The sequence below is a fragment of the Oreochromis niloticus genome, linkage group LG20, assembly GCF_001858045.2.
Source record: "Oreochromis niloticus isolate F11D_XX linkage group LG20, O_niloticus_UMD_NMBU, whole genome shotgun sequence".
In the NCBI taxonomy this organism is placed as follows: Eukaryota; Metazoa; Chordata; class Actinopteri; order Cichliformes; family Cichlidae; genus Oreochromis; species Oreochromis niloticus.
Window position 1 is genome coordinate 8,600,514 of NC_031984.2, and position 15,987 is coordinate 8,616,500.

General features: G+C 41.3%; 1 protein-coding gene across 13 annotated transcripts in view; it reads left to right on the plus strand.

Annotated features, from left to right (window-relative positions):
- Positions 1 to 15,987, plus strand: part of hspg2 (heparan sulfate proteoglycan 2) — a 102,283-nt gene that overhangs the window by 41,325 nt on the left and 44,971 nt on the right. For 11 of the 13 annotated variants that reach the window (XM_025901611.1, XM_025901615.1, XM_025901616.1 and 8 more), the window contains exons 4-28: positions 2,032 to 2,091; positions 5,567 to 5,673; positions 5,827 to 5,885; positions 6,178 to 6,350; positions 6,475 to 6,513; positions 7,536 to 7,661; positions 7,807 to 7,998; positions 8,179 to 8,298; positions 9,330 to 9,461; positions 9,822 to 9,966; positions 10,535 to 10,692; positions 10,816 to 10,956; positions 11,092 to 11,255; positions 11,338 to 11,517; positions 11,711 to 11,907; positions 12,216 to 12,363; positions 12,880 to 13,007; positions 13,235 to 13,321; positions 13,546 to 13,604; positions 13,854 to 13,921; positions 14,085 to 14,225; positions 14,396 to 14,569; positions 15,060 to 15,239; positions 15,329 to 15,447; positions 15,551 to 15,662. In XM_025901611.1, coding sequence (XP_025757396.1) covers positions 2,032 to 2,091; positions 5,567 to 5,673; positions 5,827 to 5,885; positions 6,178 to 6,350; positions 6,475 to 6,513; positions 7,536 to 7,661; positions 7,807 to 7,998; positions 8,179 to 8,298; positions 9,330 to 9,461; positions 9,822 to 9,966; positions 10,535 to 10,692; positions 10,816 to 10,956; positions 11,092 to 11,255; positions 11,338 to 11,517; positions 11,711 to 11,907; positions 12,216 to 12,363; positions 12,880 to 13,007; positions 13,235 to 13,321; positions 13,546 to 13,604; positions 13,854 to 13,921; positions 14,085 to 14,225; positions 14,396 to 14,569; positions 15,060 to 15,239; positions 15,329 to 15,447; positions 15,551 to 15,662 — 3,209 coding nt within the window. The remainder of the gene's footprint in view (positions 1 to 2,031; positions 2,092 to 5,566; positions 5,674 to 5,826; positions 5,886 to 6,177; positions 6,351 to 6,474; positions 6,514 to 7,535; positions 7,662 to 7,806; positions 7,999 to 8,178; positions 8,299 to 9,329; positions 9,462 to 9,821; positions 9,967 to 10,534; positions 10,693 to 10,815; positions 10,957 to 11,091; positions 11,256 to 11,337; positions 11,518 to 11,710; positions 11,908 to 12,215; positions 12,364 to 12,879; positions 13,008 to 13,234; positions 13,322 to 13,545; positions 13,605 to 13,853; positions 13,922 to 14,084; positions 14,226 to 14,395; positions 14,570 to 15,059; positions 15,240 to 15,328; positions 15,448 to 15,550; positions 15,663 to 15,987) is intronic. The other 2 variants (XM_025901614.1, XM_025901617.1) reach the window with 2 other exon arrangements.

Genomic DNA, 15,987 nt, shown 5'->3' on the forward strand with positions numbered 1-15,987 from the left:
GTATCCATCTTCAAGCATCTCCTCCACACTCTTAAGACTGTGTCTCAGTGGTGTAAAGGACACTAACAAAAAGATAAAGTATACAAAAATCAGTCTAGAGGGATAAGGAGAGAGCAATGGTCTGTGGCCACCACGTACAAAACCATTCCCTTTTTAGGGATTGTCTTGCCCATGACCCTGAATTGGATAAGCGGAAGAAAATGGATGTAGTTGTCTTGTTGTTTCCTCTCCATTGCACCTGTTGTCACATTCATTTGCTTCAGAGTGAGTGAAATGGATTCACATTGTTTATGCTTCGTAACTGGACACATTGATGTCCCTGAAGTGTAACTGACTTCAAGTTATACTATGAAGATTGAGTGTTCTCTTAATTATTTTGAGCAATATACATACTTTATTTTTCTGCTGTTGGGTAAAAGATTCCTTTAGTTTGTTGTATTTTCAAACATCTCTCTATCCAGCCTCTTTCACAGTGAGCACTGCCTCACTAAGTGACCTCAGCCCGATCAACCCATAACAGAGCAGAGAGTATTAACAAATCTGTTACCTCCTCCTCTCTGGCTTCCACTCTCTTTCTGTTTCTGACAGTGATCACAGCAGATCAGCAGACTTTGAAGTAGCAAATGCTTCATTAGCCTTAAATTAGTTTGGGTCACTATTCTTGTGGCAGACCTCATATCATTTGGGTAGGGCATGTTTTCTCTCAATTGTTTCCTGGCTGGGCCTTTTAGACTTGACGAAATGCTTTGTCTGGCTTGCAGTCCTGCTGCAAGCCAGACAAAAATCTTTACACAGTTCTTTTGTTTTTGTAAACTCTGCCTTCTTCTAAAATATATGCCACAACTACAGTAACGTGTGTCAGAACCCACATGGTTTTCGCATGTGCAGCTGTACAACAGCTGGATCCAGTATACTCACTCAATTATGAAGGAGATCTTGTTTACTACTGTTTGTTGAAGTTTATGGAGTGGACTCATATTTATCTGGAGAGGAGCATAAAAAAATCACTCTTTTTAGTATAAAGTGCTAGTGTGGAGCATTTTAATACATTTTCATGGCACTTTTGTTTACAAGATAGTGAATAGATCCTGTAAATGCTTTGTAAATCAACCTTTGTACTTGGATCTCTTTCTTGAAACAACCAAAAGGCCTCCTCACTTGACATTTCATAGCATGCTGCAAGCAGTGGAAGAATGAATGAGTCACCACGAAAAAGAACGTGGTCATTGTTGCCCATGGCAGTGGAGAGAACTTAGGGTAAAACCAGTTAAAACTCTTTTAATGGTGCTCAGTTCTTCCATTTAAAAAGGAAAACAGGAAACAGCTCCTCCCTGCATTACTGCAGTGCCAGGGTGGATGTATGTGTCAGACAGCTGAGATGTGACGAGCAGGATGTGGAAGTGTGCACTTTGTTTGTAAAGTATTCTCTTTGTGTTGAAAGACTGAGGAAGAGGTATGTCTAAAGTTATGGCCCCTCACCTTTTCTCCTCGTCACTGTCATGTAAGGAGATATCCTTGTGTGTTTCCTGGCAGACACTGGTTAATAAAACCACAGGCCTCCTGCAGCCTGTGTCCCATGAAGCAGTATCCACAACATTTAGATGGTAATGATTAGTGGGACTGTTGATGACAGCAAATCGATGGTGACATTTCCAGCTTCTCATGAAACTATGTTGGGATTTTTTAGATTTTTTGTTCTGCTGCCACTGTAATATGTCTGTTTCACGTAATCATAGTGGCTCTTCTTGATTTCCTGTTTCTGTTACTACAACTTTTTCTCTTTTCATTTCTCCTACTTATTATCTCTCTCTGTTTTCTCTCTCCCTGCATCTGTTTTCCTGTCTAACTTTCCTGAAACTTTAACCTCTCTGCACCTGCCTGGCTAACTTCATTTGTTTCCCTTGTTCTTGTGTTGCTTTCCTTGGTTGATCTTTGACCTCTGGCTCATGTTTGTGCCGTGCTGACCTCCCCGCCACGTCTTTTCCCACTATTGCTTGCTCTCTGCTGCTTGCACTTCATTTCTTGCTATAGCACATTGGTTGGATTCTTCATATCTGAGGAACATACAGAGCCCAAGTGAGCAAGAGCAAAGTAAGTCCTGAAGCACCTCTTTCTTAACACTTTGTTTTTCTCTTGTTTCTTGTCTTTGGCACACTCTGCTTTCACCTGTTCTATTCAGTTATGCATGGTCTTTTCCAAACACACTCTCAGATAACATTCCTTATAACAAGACTCAGCTGGGGCATGTAGTGTCTGAGTCCAGCTGGTTTGTTTTTCCAAATGTCTTACAGGCGTTTCCCAATGATTTCCGATGCTATGGAAAATTATATGCTTTTTCCATCATGTAACAGAGTGACAACATTTCCATTTCTAGCTAAAAATGTCTTTGAAATGACGTTACCATGACACTTGCAAAATGTACTCCATGCTTTCATTTTAAAATTGCTTTTTGAAGTATCAGCCTCATGTTGGTGGTTCAACTCCAATGCAACAAACCAGATCTTATACTAAATAACTACAACACAAAGATGAAAATGAGCTTTTTTATATACAGTGGTGCTTTTGATCTCTACATTGCAAGCTGTGGATGAGCAGGATGGGGAGAGCTTAATAATGAAGCCAGAATTAAGTCCCTAGATTTCCCCACAGGGCAATAAATGGACTTGGAAACAGAGTTTTTGGCTTGTTACCAGCGAAGGGGTTAAGTCGCAGCGGTTGTGTCTACAGGAGTTAAGATGAGAAAGAGACAGCTGGCAAATGAAAATACAGGCAGAAAAAATAAGGAGGAGATTGAGATGAGAGAGAGCAAAATCCCATGTAGGGGAGTTACTAAAGATCTTTGTTGGAGTTATTAGAGCATTGTGGTTTGGGCCTTTTTCTTATAGAATCTGGCTCTCCCCCACATGTTTTGGAAATGGCTTGACTGGTGCTGTGCGCAGCCTCGGGGGTTGAAGGTCAAACCCAGTGTGGCTGGGGTTTAAAGGCCAGGCTGGGCTCATTGCTCAATCAAGTCTTTGTCTTCTGCATAGCCCTCTAAGTGTCAGAGGGGCCCATTGCACAAAGCTGCCACAGTTCTACTGAACAGCTTTAATCGCCAAATAAGTTTATGAATTAAGAGTATGGAATGCTACTTTTCCACACTTTTTTTCTCTCTCCCACTCGTCACATCTGTTCTCACAGTTTCATCACCTTTGATGGTGGGGGCGCTTGGCAAAGGGGATTTTCCCCTTGCTGAAAGCAGTAAGTTGCCCACGGGAGCTCTTGGAGTGAAAGAGGCCCTCGTTAGCAGTATGGCACAACTCGGTGCGCTAATCAAAGGATCTCAGGCAGTCCCATTCTTCTGTTTTTTGCGGCAAGCTCAGAAAGAAATGGGGCTTCAAGCCACTGTTGACCTGGCTGCAAGTACCCACTCAAGTGATTAGATTATATATGGGTCAAAAGAGGCACTTTGATGAGCAACTTTGATGTTGCTTGTTTTCTGAGACCATATTCAGGCCTAACAATTGGTCCTATAAATCTAATAGTAGCAGTCTGAAAAGCGAGCACACCAGGTTGTGCTAAAGCCTGCAGTTCTGTTCTTACTTGTTCCCCTTACTGTTTTCTTAGGCAATGCTCAGTTTACTTTGACATAAAAGGTGCTTTTCTCGCCAGGAGTTGGACGTCTTGTTGTACCACCGGTGTGTAGAAAGAAAATGGGACTTAGCGGCGTAAAGAGAGGAAAGCTTTTTAACACAGTGACCACACAGCCTTTATGTGAGACACGAAATCTATAACTTTTAATTAGGTAGCTCCTGTTAAGCATGATGTATATCTGCTGTCAGTGTGAATGTCTGGTGATATGCAATTATCCAAAGAACAAGGAAAGGGTGAAGAAAATTATATACACCAAGACTGTGTATAGCGGCTGCACACAGTAGGTGTGTATGTGAGCAGATTTATTGTTTTATGCATATTTGGGCATGTATGTTTCTAACTAGAGGCTGAGCAGATGCCTACTTAGAACATGACTCTTTGCTTTTGGCACGGCAAGTAGCATCTCACTGCAAGAAACAGTACAAATATTGACTTCCTCCCTAAATCCACACTACCAGCCTAAAATCAGAGGTTGGCAAGCCCATCCTAACAAAGTGTTGGCAGGAGTGTGAGAATGGGGCACCCCGCAGGCGCAGGCTATTTTAAGTTTCATGGCTAAGCCTGTGACATTGTAATCATAATATTACAGCGAATATTTTCCTCAAAACGAGTCGCACATTATAGTTGTTTTGTACAAGAGGGTATATCAACAATTTGAGAATGTTTCAAAAGCCTTTAATGCAGCTAATTTCCCCGTTAAATTACAGTGAAGTACTGGCAAAAGCTATTATTTTACAGTGTGACTCCTATAATCTACCACAAGTGAAGAACAATTGCCGTGCTGTATGCTTCTACAGAATTTTGTTGTTAACTATCTGGATGCCATTATTGTTTTTGTTTCTCCTGTAATCATCGCAATCTATTGTTGTAAAATATATTAATAATACTGTGAATCATTTTCTGAAAACATTGCACATGGTTTACAGGATCTCAGTCTGCATGCTCTCACCTTTTAACGTGAAGCTTTCTTAAACTATGTGAAAATCCCTAAACTCCTTGCATGGTATCACTGCAGGAATGTTTGTTATGTTCTCAACGTTGTAAAACCTCATTTAAATAAATGTCTACTTGCTTGCATTGCATAAAAACTCGACTTAACTGCAGCTTGTGTTTGCCACACATTTGAATGCAAAGTGTTCTGTTTTTAGCTGCTGAACTACATGAACAAGGAGTCTAAGTAGGCCATTGATGTAATCCTCTGACCCCTTACACTGCTCTCCAGCCTTCCTGCCTCACAAATGTATGACTTGAGGAGGGAATGTTGAGGCCTTCTTCTAGAGTCATTCACAGAGGATCATCTTCTTCTTCTTCCTCCGCAGCTGCTGGCACAGTATTGATGCTGACTTTACTCCTACTGACCTTCCAAGTCTGTGATATCATCAGCATTCAGTCAGGAGATCTGATGCAAACTTCTGGCCTTGTTATATTGAATGTCCCGAGTATTACGTGTGTTTGTAACTCATTTCTATCATTTGTCACTATTTAAATATGTTTAAAAATGTTCGATTATTTATTTCCATGTCTGTGACCCACAGAATGGCACGCACAAAAGGAACGATATGCCTTGATAGTACAATTTAATGGTTATTTTTCAGTATGTGGAGGAGTGTGACTGTGTCAGTGTGTGTCGGTTGTTGGCCACAGACACAGTCGAGATATAGAAATAGATGCTGTAATTTGTATGTGGCTTTCACTTAAGCCGCAGTCGTGCTTTTCAGTTTTTACCTTCTGAAACATTTAACCAGAGGTTTTCCTGAGGAAAGGAAGTTCAAAACAGTATCCCACCTCACAGTGACCGTGACTATAGTGACTTGAATGCAGCTTATAACATGCACACCTGACAATAGTTGGATATTAATGCTGAGCCTGCGGTGTTTTGTCTGTTACTTTGCAGTTTAACTAACAGATAATTCTCCCCACTTTGTGTTTCTAGTTTATTACAGAGCTTCTGTCAACTTCACCTCCCTGGTTTACGGTCCTGAATACGAAGAAATCTTCTCTCGTGAATTTGTCGAGCTTTCTGAAGCAGTGGTGGACACGGTATGTCCTGTTCTCATAAACTGTGCTAAATAGCGCTCTTGTACAGTATGATAAGACTGTTACTGCCTTATAAGGTGAAAGACATTTTATTTATGACTTTGCTAATTTAAGAATGTGTGACTGCGTGTCTAAAAATGTATTTTTCCTCCACAGCTCGAGTCAGAGTACAACAAGATTCCAGGTGTCCAGACAGTCAGTGTGATCCTTGTTAAGTAAGAACATACACAATATTATTTAAATATTTATTTGTGGCACTTAAAGTAGCTTTATTTTGTTGTCTGGATATTTTTACCTTGCCAGGTAATATTTCTTCTTGTTTTTCCGTATTACTCAAGGCCAGTAGGCCAGCAGCATTGTAGACATTCAGTCAGTAATACAGGAGCAATAAGTCCTTTCTAGGACAGCCAAAGAGAAACTTTGCTTTTAACAAGCTTTATTGTTTAACATATGCAGTGCATGCCACACAGTCTGTAGGCTCAGCGGGCCTTCTTTTGGTCTTTGCAGAAAGGAGATAAGAGAGGATGGCGTTGATGTATTTGTGGAAATAGATGTGGGCTCTGAAGACAACACCAATGAGGAACAGATCCGCAGCGTGCTGTACAACGTGGTGAAGGAAGGAGCAATTGCTTCCTACAGCACATCAGTCCAGGGTTTCCAGTTCAGACGACTTGGAGTAGGTAAGACCTCAAGAAGTACTGAAACAGGTGCCACTGTTACCCAAGAGTTTGCTGTATACTTACAGCAGATGAATATCTACCGGAGGGGTAGGCAGTTACCTTAACATTTCCCTCTGGTTTATAGCTGAACCTTTGCATTCAGTGGAGCATGTAGCGGACCCAGGTTTGTATTTTGCCATGCCTGTTGCATGGTGAGTTAGAAACTGTAGTGCATTTAGAAAGAACAGTTGAGCATTTGTGTCTTTAATTTGATGTGTATAAGTCCTGTTGTCTGAGGAATGTTTTGCATGGAAGCACAGAAGTGTGAAGCAGACTTTGAGTCTACTTCTGAGTTTGGTCTTTGAAGTGCAGTAGTGCCCAATGAGTATAAAGTATCTTTGCATGGCATGAGTGTGATTAGGAATGCAGCTTTTTTTATTTTCCCCACCAATTCCACAAAACTCTTTATACAGACATGGCAACTAATAGAGTTAAATGGTAACTTAATCTTTTATTTGTTTATTCAGGTGACAGCATTGTCATTCATCTGTTTGTCTCGTTTTGCTGTCTTTGTGTGTCTGTGTGTGCAATCTATTCTTACAAAGTATCTGCAGCCTGTGTTCACTGTATCCCTGTTTAGTGTTTGTTCAATCCAGTCTTTATTTGCGCGTTATTAAGCCTTTCTTGTCCAGTCTTGTATTTATTTCTTATTTTGTATCAAATTTGTCTGTTCTATTTTTTGTATCCATCTAGCCATGTCTAATCTACTCTTTGTCATTTAGTTTGTGTCTGTCTCTTTTTTGTGTTCTCCAGTCTAGTCTGTCCAGTGTTGTCTTGCCCGTCTAATGTAATCTGTCTAATGTGTGTTTATTGTGTAGCTGCCATGTTGGTTTGAACTTATGGTATATTTTATGGTTACCGGAAAACAAACACTAATGAAAATCTTGTAATCTTCTTGAAAAGCTCCTTAATTATCGCAAACCTTTCAGATTTTGTTTATTTTTTCAACACTTCTGAGTTGTTCTTACTGCAGTAGAGTTCCAGGAGAATTTTTTAAAAAAAATTTAATTTAATTTTTTAAAAACTTTTGTGTTATTTGTGCTTTAATATGACGTTAGGTAGTTTTTTGGCTGTACCATAGTCAGTGCTTGCATTTGATCCTTCAACATCCCCCTCCCCCCTGCTTCCCCTCTGCATCTCTAATAGTAACCCCCAGTGTGAGACCCTGCATGCCAGATGAGCACAGGTGTGGTGATGGGACATGTATCCTAATGGAATACCTGTGTGACAACCGACAAGACTGCAGAGACATGAGTGATGAGGTCAATTGTGGTGAGTGGCCTCATTGTGAGTGGTTGGCAGTTTACCGTGGTCAGTTATATGCTGGAATAATGGCTGTTTGATGTGTGGGACAGTAATTAGCGCCTGTGTACATTTTTGCATAGGCCTAATGAAAGACTTGTGTCACACTCAATAGGGCCGATTATTCCGATCATCACAACCCCTGCCACCACAGTCGATACAACCCCGAAGGTAGTGCATCCCCCCGGCCCACGTGGACCCTGCAGAGTGGATCAGGCTACATGTCAGACTGGAGAGTGTATACCTCGTGACTATATCTGTGACGGTCAGCGGGACTGCCCAGATGGAAGCGACGAGTTTAGATGTGGTGAGTAACGCAGCCCTGTACATGTGAACAGTCCCAGAGAGCAACATTCTTTTTCAGTTTTCAGTTTTATTTGTCATATGCAAGTTAGCACAGGGTCAACATTGCAATGAAATGTATTTGACGAGCAGAAGACAGTCACTCAGCTCATGATCCCTGATCAGCCTCTTGCCTTTTTTGCAGGTACTCCATCTCCCTGTGAACCCAATGAGTTCAAGTGTAAAAACGGTCGCTGTGCACTCAAACTTTGGCGCTGCGATGGAGACAATGACTGTGAGGATAACTCAGATGAAACCGACTGTCGTAAGTCTCCATTTCTTTTGTGAGACAGTAAAAATCTGTCTTAAAGGAATAAGTAAAGCTCCCTTACCTCTCTGATGTCCGTCTCTTAAATTTAAACAACAATGTTAAATCTAATTTTGGATTTGTTAAGTCATCTTATTATTTCAAATCCTAGTGTGGGTGGCATGATAGTGCAGTGGTTAGGTTCTGGGTTCAAATTCCACCTGGGGTGTTTTGTGTGACATTTGAATTTTCTCCTGTATTTTCATGAGCTATTTCCAGACACTCAGGCTTCTTCCCACAGTCCAAAGACATGCATGGGGTTAGGTTAATTGGTTATTTTAAACTAGCTGTAGGTGTGAATGATTTTCTATCTCTATGGTTTAGCCCTGGGACAGATTGGTGGCCTCTCCAGTGTGTACCCTGCTGCTTGCCCTATGACAGCTGGGATAGGCTCCACCCCCCACCGCCATATCCCAGAACTGGTTAAGCAAAGGAAAATACTTGCGTGTGAATATGAGCACACATTTACAAAGAAGGAACAAATCATAGGCCTCCGAAACTTTCCACAAATGTATGTATTGCCACTGAGAATAAGTCGCTTTACTGTGAATGTGACCTAGATGAAGAAAAAGTCCATCAGTGTTTTTTTGTGCGTACATATTAATAAATAATTTAATTAAGGATAGGAGGATAGATCCATGATAGGTGTCCTTCTTTTATCATTCTTTATGTTAAGTGAGGCCAATTAACACATTCAGGTTCATATATTAAATCCAAAAATAGTGTTATTTATCTTCTTATTTGACTCTGTAAAAAAGCACCTTTCCCACCCATCCATCCATCCATCCATATCAGGGTAAGGAGCCTATCCCAGCTACCATAGGGCAAGAGGTGGGGTAGCACCTTTCCCATAATGCTAAAAATGATAGTTTATTGCTTGCTGGTGCTAAGCAATTGCTATGAGCCTTTCTGACCTTGATTCAAAGCTGCTGTTTATGTTGCGAAGGGATATAAATATGCTATTACTTTTCATCTTGTCATCACTGCAGCCTCCAAGGGCCCTGATGACAGGTGTGCTCCTGAGCAGTTTGAATGCCTGAGTGATAACAAATGTATCCCAGCTAGTTACCAGTGTGATGAAGAGCCAGACTGTGAAGACCGCTCCGATGAGTATGGCTGCAGTAAGTCTCACTCCAGTGCCTGTCCACATCTGCCTGTTAAAAGACTCATTCTCATACACATTCAACTCCTTTCTTTCATATTTTCATGCAAATCACTTCTCTGACACTACTCTGTAGATTGCCTCCTTTGTACACTTTGCCTAATTTGCTGTGAAACAGGCTCTTTTCATATGTATTCAGTGAAACACAGAGCTTTTTGTGAGCCCTCCATCCCTGAACTAAAAGGAAATTGTCTGTCCATAGCAGAGAATTTGACTTCCTCGGCCTTTATGAGCTTCACTCGCCAAATTCCAGTGACATGCCAGCTGTTTTGTAAATGTGCATTTAGTTTTTGTTTATTTCCTTTTTGACTCCTCGCAGCCCCTCCTGCTGTAACAAGCCCCCCAGAAGAGTCAGTTCAGGTTGCACGGGGAGCCACAGTAACATTCACCTGTCAAGCTGTTGGAGTGCCAACACCCATTATCACCTGGAGACTCAACTGGGGACACATTCCTACCAGCAACAGGTGGGTTTGATAGGAAACTCACCACCTCTATGATTTTTGTTCATCAGGTCCGTAATCAAACCTAATTTAGTGTACACATTCAGAAACTCTTAACCTCTGATAATTCAAAGTTTAGAGAAAAATCAGTCAAAATGGCCTAAAATATCTATGAATTGAAGTTTGTTGATGTTATTTTTTAGTCAGTCTGTTTCCAACAAAATTTCTTTATCTGATAAAAGCTAGAAGTCATCTGCAGTAGTCTCTGAAGATTTGAAAATCTCTGTCAAGGTATTTTCCTCTGTGATACAGTTTCAGGTGAGGAGGCTATTGACAGTGTAGCTGATCTTTTCAGCTTTGACTCTTCATCTTTAGGCCCATGATTGTAATTACCAAAATATTTGTGGTATACTCCAGCTCCAGATGTTTCGAAATGTTCACTCTAGGCGTAGACGACTGCATGTTCGGTTTGGGCAATTACATTTGAAATTGATGGATTTTTATGTAACAGTGATTTTTAAGACTGTAACAGTCAGATATAAAGGAAAGCTCTTTGTCTTTCTCCAATGGTGCTTTATTTCTCTATTCTCAGGATTACCGTGACCAGTGATAATGGCCGTGGGACCCTCATTATTCGTGATGTGAAGGAGTCAGATCAGGGGGCGTACACATGCGAGGCCATTAATGCTAAAGGCTTGGTGTTTGGCATCCCAGATGGAGTGTTAACTCTTATTTCAAATCCAAACCCAGGTACGGACACATCCCTTGGGCCCAGCATCAACGTGACTACAGTTTTAACAACAAACATTAAGTTATGTACCTTAGAAACTATATGATAAGTGTACTTAAGTTATATCCACTTGTTCTTTCCAGGCAACTGTCCTGATGGTCACTTTAGCGTGAATGGCCGCTGTTTGTCCTGCTTCTGCGCTGGAATCTCTAAAAATTGCAAGAGCACTGGACGTTATCGCAACCATATCAGTCTGCGTTTCACAGAGGAGGAAAACTTCAAAGGCAAAAAAGCTTTTAATGCATATGCGTATGATTTAAGCTAACAGAACAAATAAACTGTCAGCTAAAATATCTTTCAAACTTTTATTCCTAACATCAAGAGCTAACATAAAATAAATCTGAACTTATCAATTCCAGGAGTGAACGTTACCTACCCATCGAGGCCTGGTACTCCTCCTCTTTCCTCCACTCAGCTCCTTATTAACCCGGAGATGGAAGAGTTCCAGCTTGTCGACCTCTCACGTCGTTTCCTTAACCTCGACTCCTTCTGGACCTTGCCTCGCCAGTTCCTGGGCAATAAAGTAAGGAGAAAATAATTCACAAGTCTCATTTTAATGGCCTTATAGGGACACTTATTCGTGTTAATCATTCCATTTGTTTTAGATCGATTCCTATGGAGGATCATTGAAGTTCAAGGTGCGGTACACACTAGCACGCGGATTGTCCGAGTCTGTAGAGAAGCCAGATGTGATGCTGGTTGGAAATGGGCACAGGCTTGTGTACCGCAGAGGCAATGGCACCCCTCCCAATGTGGTCAACCAAAAGGAGATCAGATTCACTGAAGTAAGGGCTCTGGTTCAGATTCTGCACAATCCTGTGGTAACTTTGTAATGATGTAATGATTATATGTGTTTTTGAAAATGTAGAAAGATTTTATAGGTCATGATGGAGTAATAATCTAATAATGATCAAAAGTAAGATGAATTAAGCACTTCCACATGCATTATGTTAGTTAACCTCCTTGTTAATTTTTTAGGACAACTGGCAGCACTCCAGTGGTCGTTTTGTGACCCGAGACGAGCTGATGATGACCTTGGCCAACCTGGAAAGCATCAGCATCCGCACCAACTATGATAACCACATGGTCAGTGTGGCACTCAGTGACATTGTCATGGATACCACGACTGTGGAGTTCAGCGTTTTGGGTCATGCTAAGGACGTTGAAGAATGCAGGTGCGTTAAGTGAGAAGGAGGAAACGACCAGTCTGTTGGGTTTCTCCAGTGTGTACACATGTAGTCTAAAGAGCACAATACAGTAATAAATCGATTATTTCATTGCAAGAGCTAATTTTATGTTTTTACTTTGGTGATTATTTATAATAGTTTCATCTCAGTCTCTTTTCTGTCTAATGCAACAAGAACAACAAAAAGTCTGTTTTTCAGTCAGCTGTTTTTTATTTACCACAAAGTGTTGTAATTTGCCTCATCATAGTTTCATTATGAAAACCATGCTTGATCATTTGTATTTTAATCTTTCCCAGATGTCCTCCTGGATACACAGGCCTGTCTTGTGAGATGTGCTCTGCTGGTTTCGAGCGTGTTCCCGGTGGCTTGTATCTGGGAACCTGTGCTGGTTGTAATTGTAATGGACATGCTACTGCCTGTGATCCGATCAGCGGACAATGTCTGGTAAAAATCCCCAAAACAAAACAAAAAAAACTGATTCAGACAATTTTGTCTGTACAGGATATATAACACACGCATTAGAGGATGATTTGTTTAGCCCAGGTTAAAAAACAAAAGCAGAACAAAATAGGTTGTTTAGCCCTTTTTAAAGGCTTATAGAGCCTCACTACCAGCACCTATGCAAGTAACACCTTTTGATTAAAACAGGAAAATAGTCAGAAGTTGGTTTCATGGTGGATGCATAATGGAGCAAAAAGGCTAAGAAACAGTTCCAGCATATTATTCGCTGCAAAACCCAAACTTGCTAGTTATGATATAAAAAATACCCCAAACTTCCCCATGATTCCAGTCTTGCATGCATGCTTGGGTCCAGTTTTATTGGTAGAGTCATTAACAGTGGTATCACTCTTCTCATTGAATTTTTAACAATAGCAAAACCCAAAATATTCTCGAAAATCTTAAATGTACTTTGAGTGACATCTGTGTGAGTGAATTGACTGTGTGTTCTCCTAACCACAGAGCTGCCAGCACAACACAGAGGGCCCTCAGTGCGACAAGTGTCGTCCTGGCTACTTTGGCGACCCAAGCCGAGGCCGCCCTGATGACTGCAAGCCCTGTCCTTGCCCATACACTGAGACATCACGACGGTAAGGTCACAGACAAATGCTCAAACACATCTACAGTACAATAAGGAAGACTAATGCATGCGGAAACAGTCTTTAAACAAGGTTTCGCTGGTAAATAAACGGAGCTTTCTCACTACTCAAACTGAGCTCATTCAGATACGCGAATACTGTTTTATGCATTTCACATGCTACTCATTAAACTGCTGCTCCTAGATTTTGATTCATTATTCTTTCTGTGGACCTTGTAGGTTCTCTGACACCTGCTTCCTGAACATTGACCAACAGCCAACATGTGACGCATGCAGGCCCGGCTATACAGGAAGACGCTGTGAAAAGTGAGGAAACGTATATCATTACCTGTACCTTATCACTGAGCGTAATTAAGAATCTGTAGGATATGAATTAAGCTGTACGACTCTCTTGGGGCTGTTTGCAACAATGACTGTCGTATTGTATGGTGCAAAATTAAACAGGTGGTTTCTCAAATATGCCAAACGTATTTAAAATTAAAATTAACTGCACATTGATATCTACTATATCTCTCTCTTTTTTTTTCCAGGTGTGCTCCTGGTTATCAGGGTAACCCTCTTCTGCCTAATGGAAAATGTGTTCCTGTCTGTGAGTACACTTACATTAAAGAAATCAAAAGACCTTTACATTATTGTTTTGCTTGTTGAACTAGTCAGTTATTCAGCCGTATGATCACAAGAAGACCTAAATCTTGTGTAATGATTCCCATCAGTTTTTCCCCTGGGGTTACAGTAGATTGTAGTGTGTGGTCATGGCTTAGGTATGCAGGGTGGCTGGAACCCTCCCAGGTGCACTTTCTTCCCCATATGTGATCTTTCCACTCCTCTGTCCCTGCAGCAAACCCATCTACCAAGTGTGATGAGAGAGGAATTGTCAGCTCCAGCAGCGGGCCATGCAGCTGTAAGGTACGGATGCAGTATGGTAAACATTTAAATCGTCAGTTGTTATAAATCTGCAAGACTGAGTTTTTCTGCTGCCATTTTTTATCAAAGGATTGAAGGGCTTGACAGGCACATGGACCACATATGTGACTGTGTTTGCTTATTTGCTTCTTTGCCTGCGTTGCAGAACAATGTGGCAGGCGCTCTGTGTGACGAGTGCAAGCCTGGGTTCTTCCACCTATCAGGGTCCAACGCTGAAGGCTGTCTACAGTGTTTCTGTATGGGCGTCACCAAACAGTGTTCCAGCTCCACTTGGAATAGAGAACAGGTGGGCTGCCAAGCTCTGAATGGAAAAAGAAGGAGCACATATATTTGGTACCATGATGTCACTCAGTGTTTGCTCACTAATGCTGTATCAGCAAATCTTTTCAGGTTCTAGATTTCTAGTGAGAAGCAATGTGCAAACGCTTCAGTCAGACTTGTTTCTGCATCTCTCAGGTGCGAGGCGGCGTAAACGGGCAGCTCTTCTCCCTCTCCAATAGTGCCAACACTAATACTATAACTGAAGGCATCTCACAGAGGGGCTCCTCTGGAGTTGTCTACCGTTTCTTCTCGAGTCTCCCTAATGACATCTACTACTGGGTCCTGCCTCAGAACTTCAGGGGAGATAAGGTGAGGAAAACTAACAAAACAACAACCAAATGAGTAGCAGACAGGGAGCAAGGAAAAAAACATACATGTTTAAGATGATTTCTGTTTTCTGATTTCTATGTTGTCAAGTAAGAAGGCTGCCTTTAGCCATGCACTGAGGCTCTTTTGGACCTTCGGCTTGAATTCAGAGTCAAAGCCAGTCAAGGATGTCTTGTGACTCCCCTCACAGTATCAGAGGGGTGAAATACCTTTCCACTATTCAGTTTGTTGAAATGCTCACCTTTTCTAAGCAGATGGGCATACTTTATTAATCTGGTTCTGCTGGGAGTTTCTTTCTGTTTAAAACTGATGATGTCTCTCTGCTGTCTCCAAACACAAGTAATGTCTATATTGTAATGTCTTGATATTACTATGTAAAGTGCTCTTAGATGACCTATGTTATGATTTGGCACTACACGAATAAAACTAATTTGATTCAAATGAGCATTTGTTTTCAACATGTTGCTACCAGGTGACAGCTTATGGCGGAGAGCTTCGCTACACAGTGAGCTTTGAACCATTTCAGCGCTCTCGTGTGATTGATGGTCAGCCAGATGTGGTTCTCCAAGGCAATGGAATCTTCCTGGAACACTACGCTCAAACCAGACCGCTCCCACGTTTCCCACAAATTGTCACCGTGACCTTCCGAGAGGTGTGTTTCAGTGTTTTTTGGGAGTTTAGCTAAACCTAAATCCTCATCAACATTTCACTTTCGCTTAATTGTTTTTCTCTGGCTGACAGTCTGAATGGCGTCGTGCTGACGGACAGCCGTGTACTCGTGAGCACCTACTGATGGCGCTGGCAGACGTTGCTGTCTTCATGATCAGGGCCAGCTATGCTGACAATTTGGCTGAGAGCAGGTATGCTGGGAGGTTCCTCAAAGAGTGTGGAAAATTTTCATGAATCACATATTAATCCGAGAGGATCACACTGCTTCACATGTCTTTTTTATGCGTGATTTAGTATCTCAGATATCCAGATGGACATTGCTGTCCCTCACTCAACTGGGTATGAACGTGCTCTGGAGGTGGAAGAGTGCGCCTGCCCTCAAGGATACAGAGGACCGTCTTGCCAGGTAAACATGAGGAGAGGAGTAGTCTAGATTATTCTAGATGAGATGACAAAACTTAATAGCTGCAACTAATGATTATTGATATATGATTCTATTCATTGTTATTAGTTATACAGAAAGAGGCATTTTTGCTTTGGAGTTTTTAAAGTAATGGAAAATGAAAAAATTCTGCACTAATGTCTCTTTATAAATAAATCAATAATTAATTATATATGCAGTTTTGCACAGGAAATATTTTCCCTCATGTGAACTACAGCTGCCAGTTAAATCAGTTTATTGTATCAAAGCAAGAATAACAGGATGTAAACATTGATGGTTGTTCACCTGA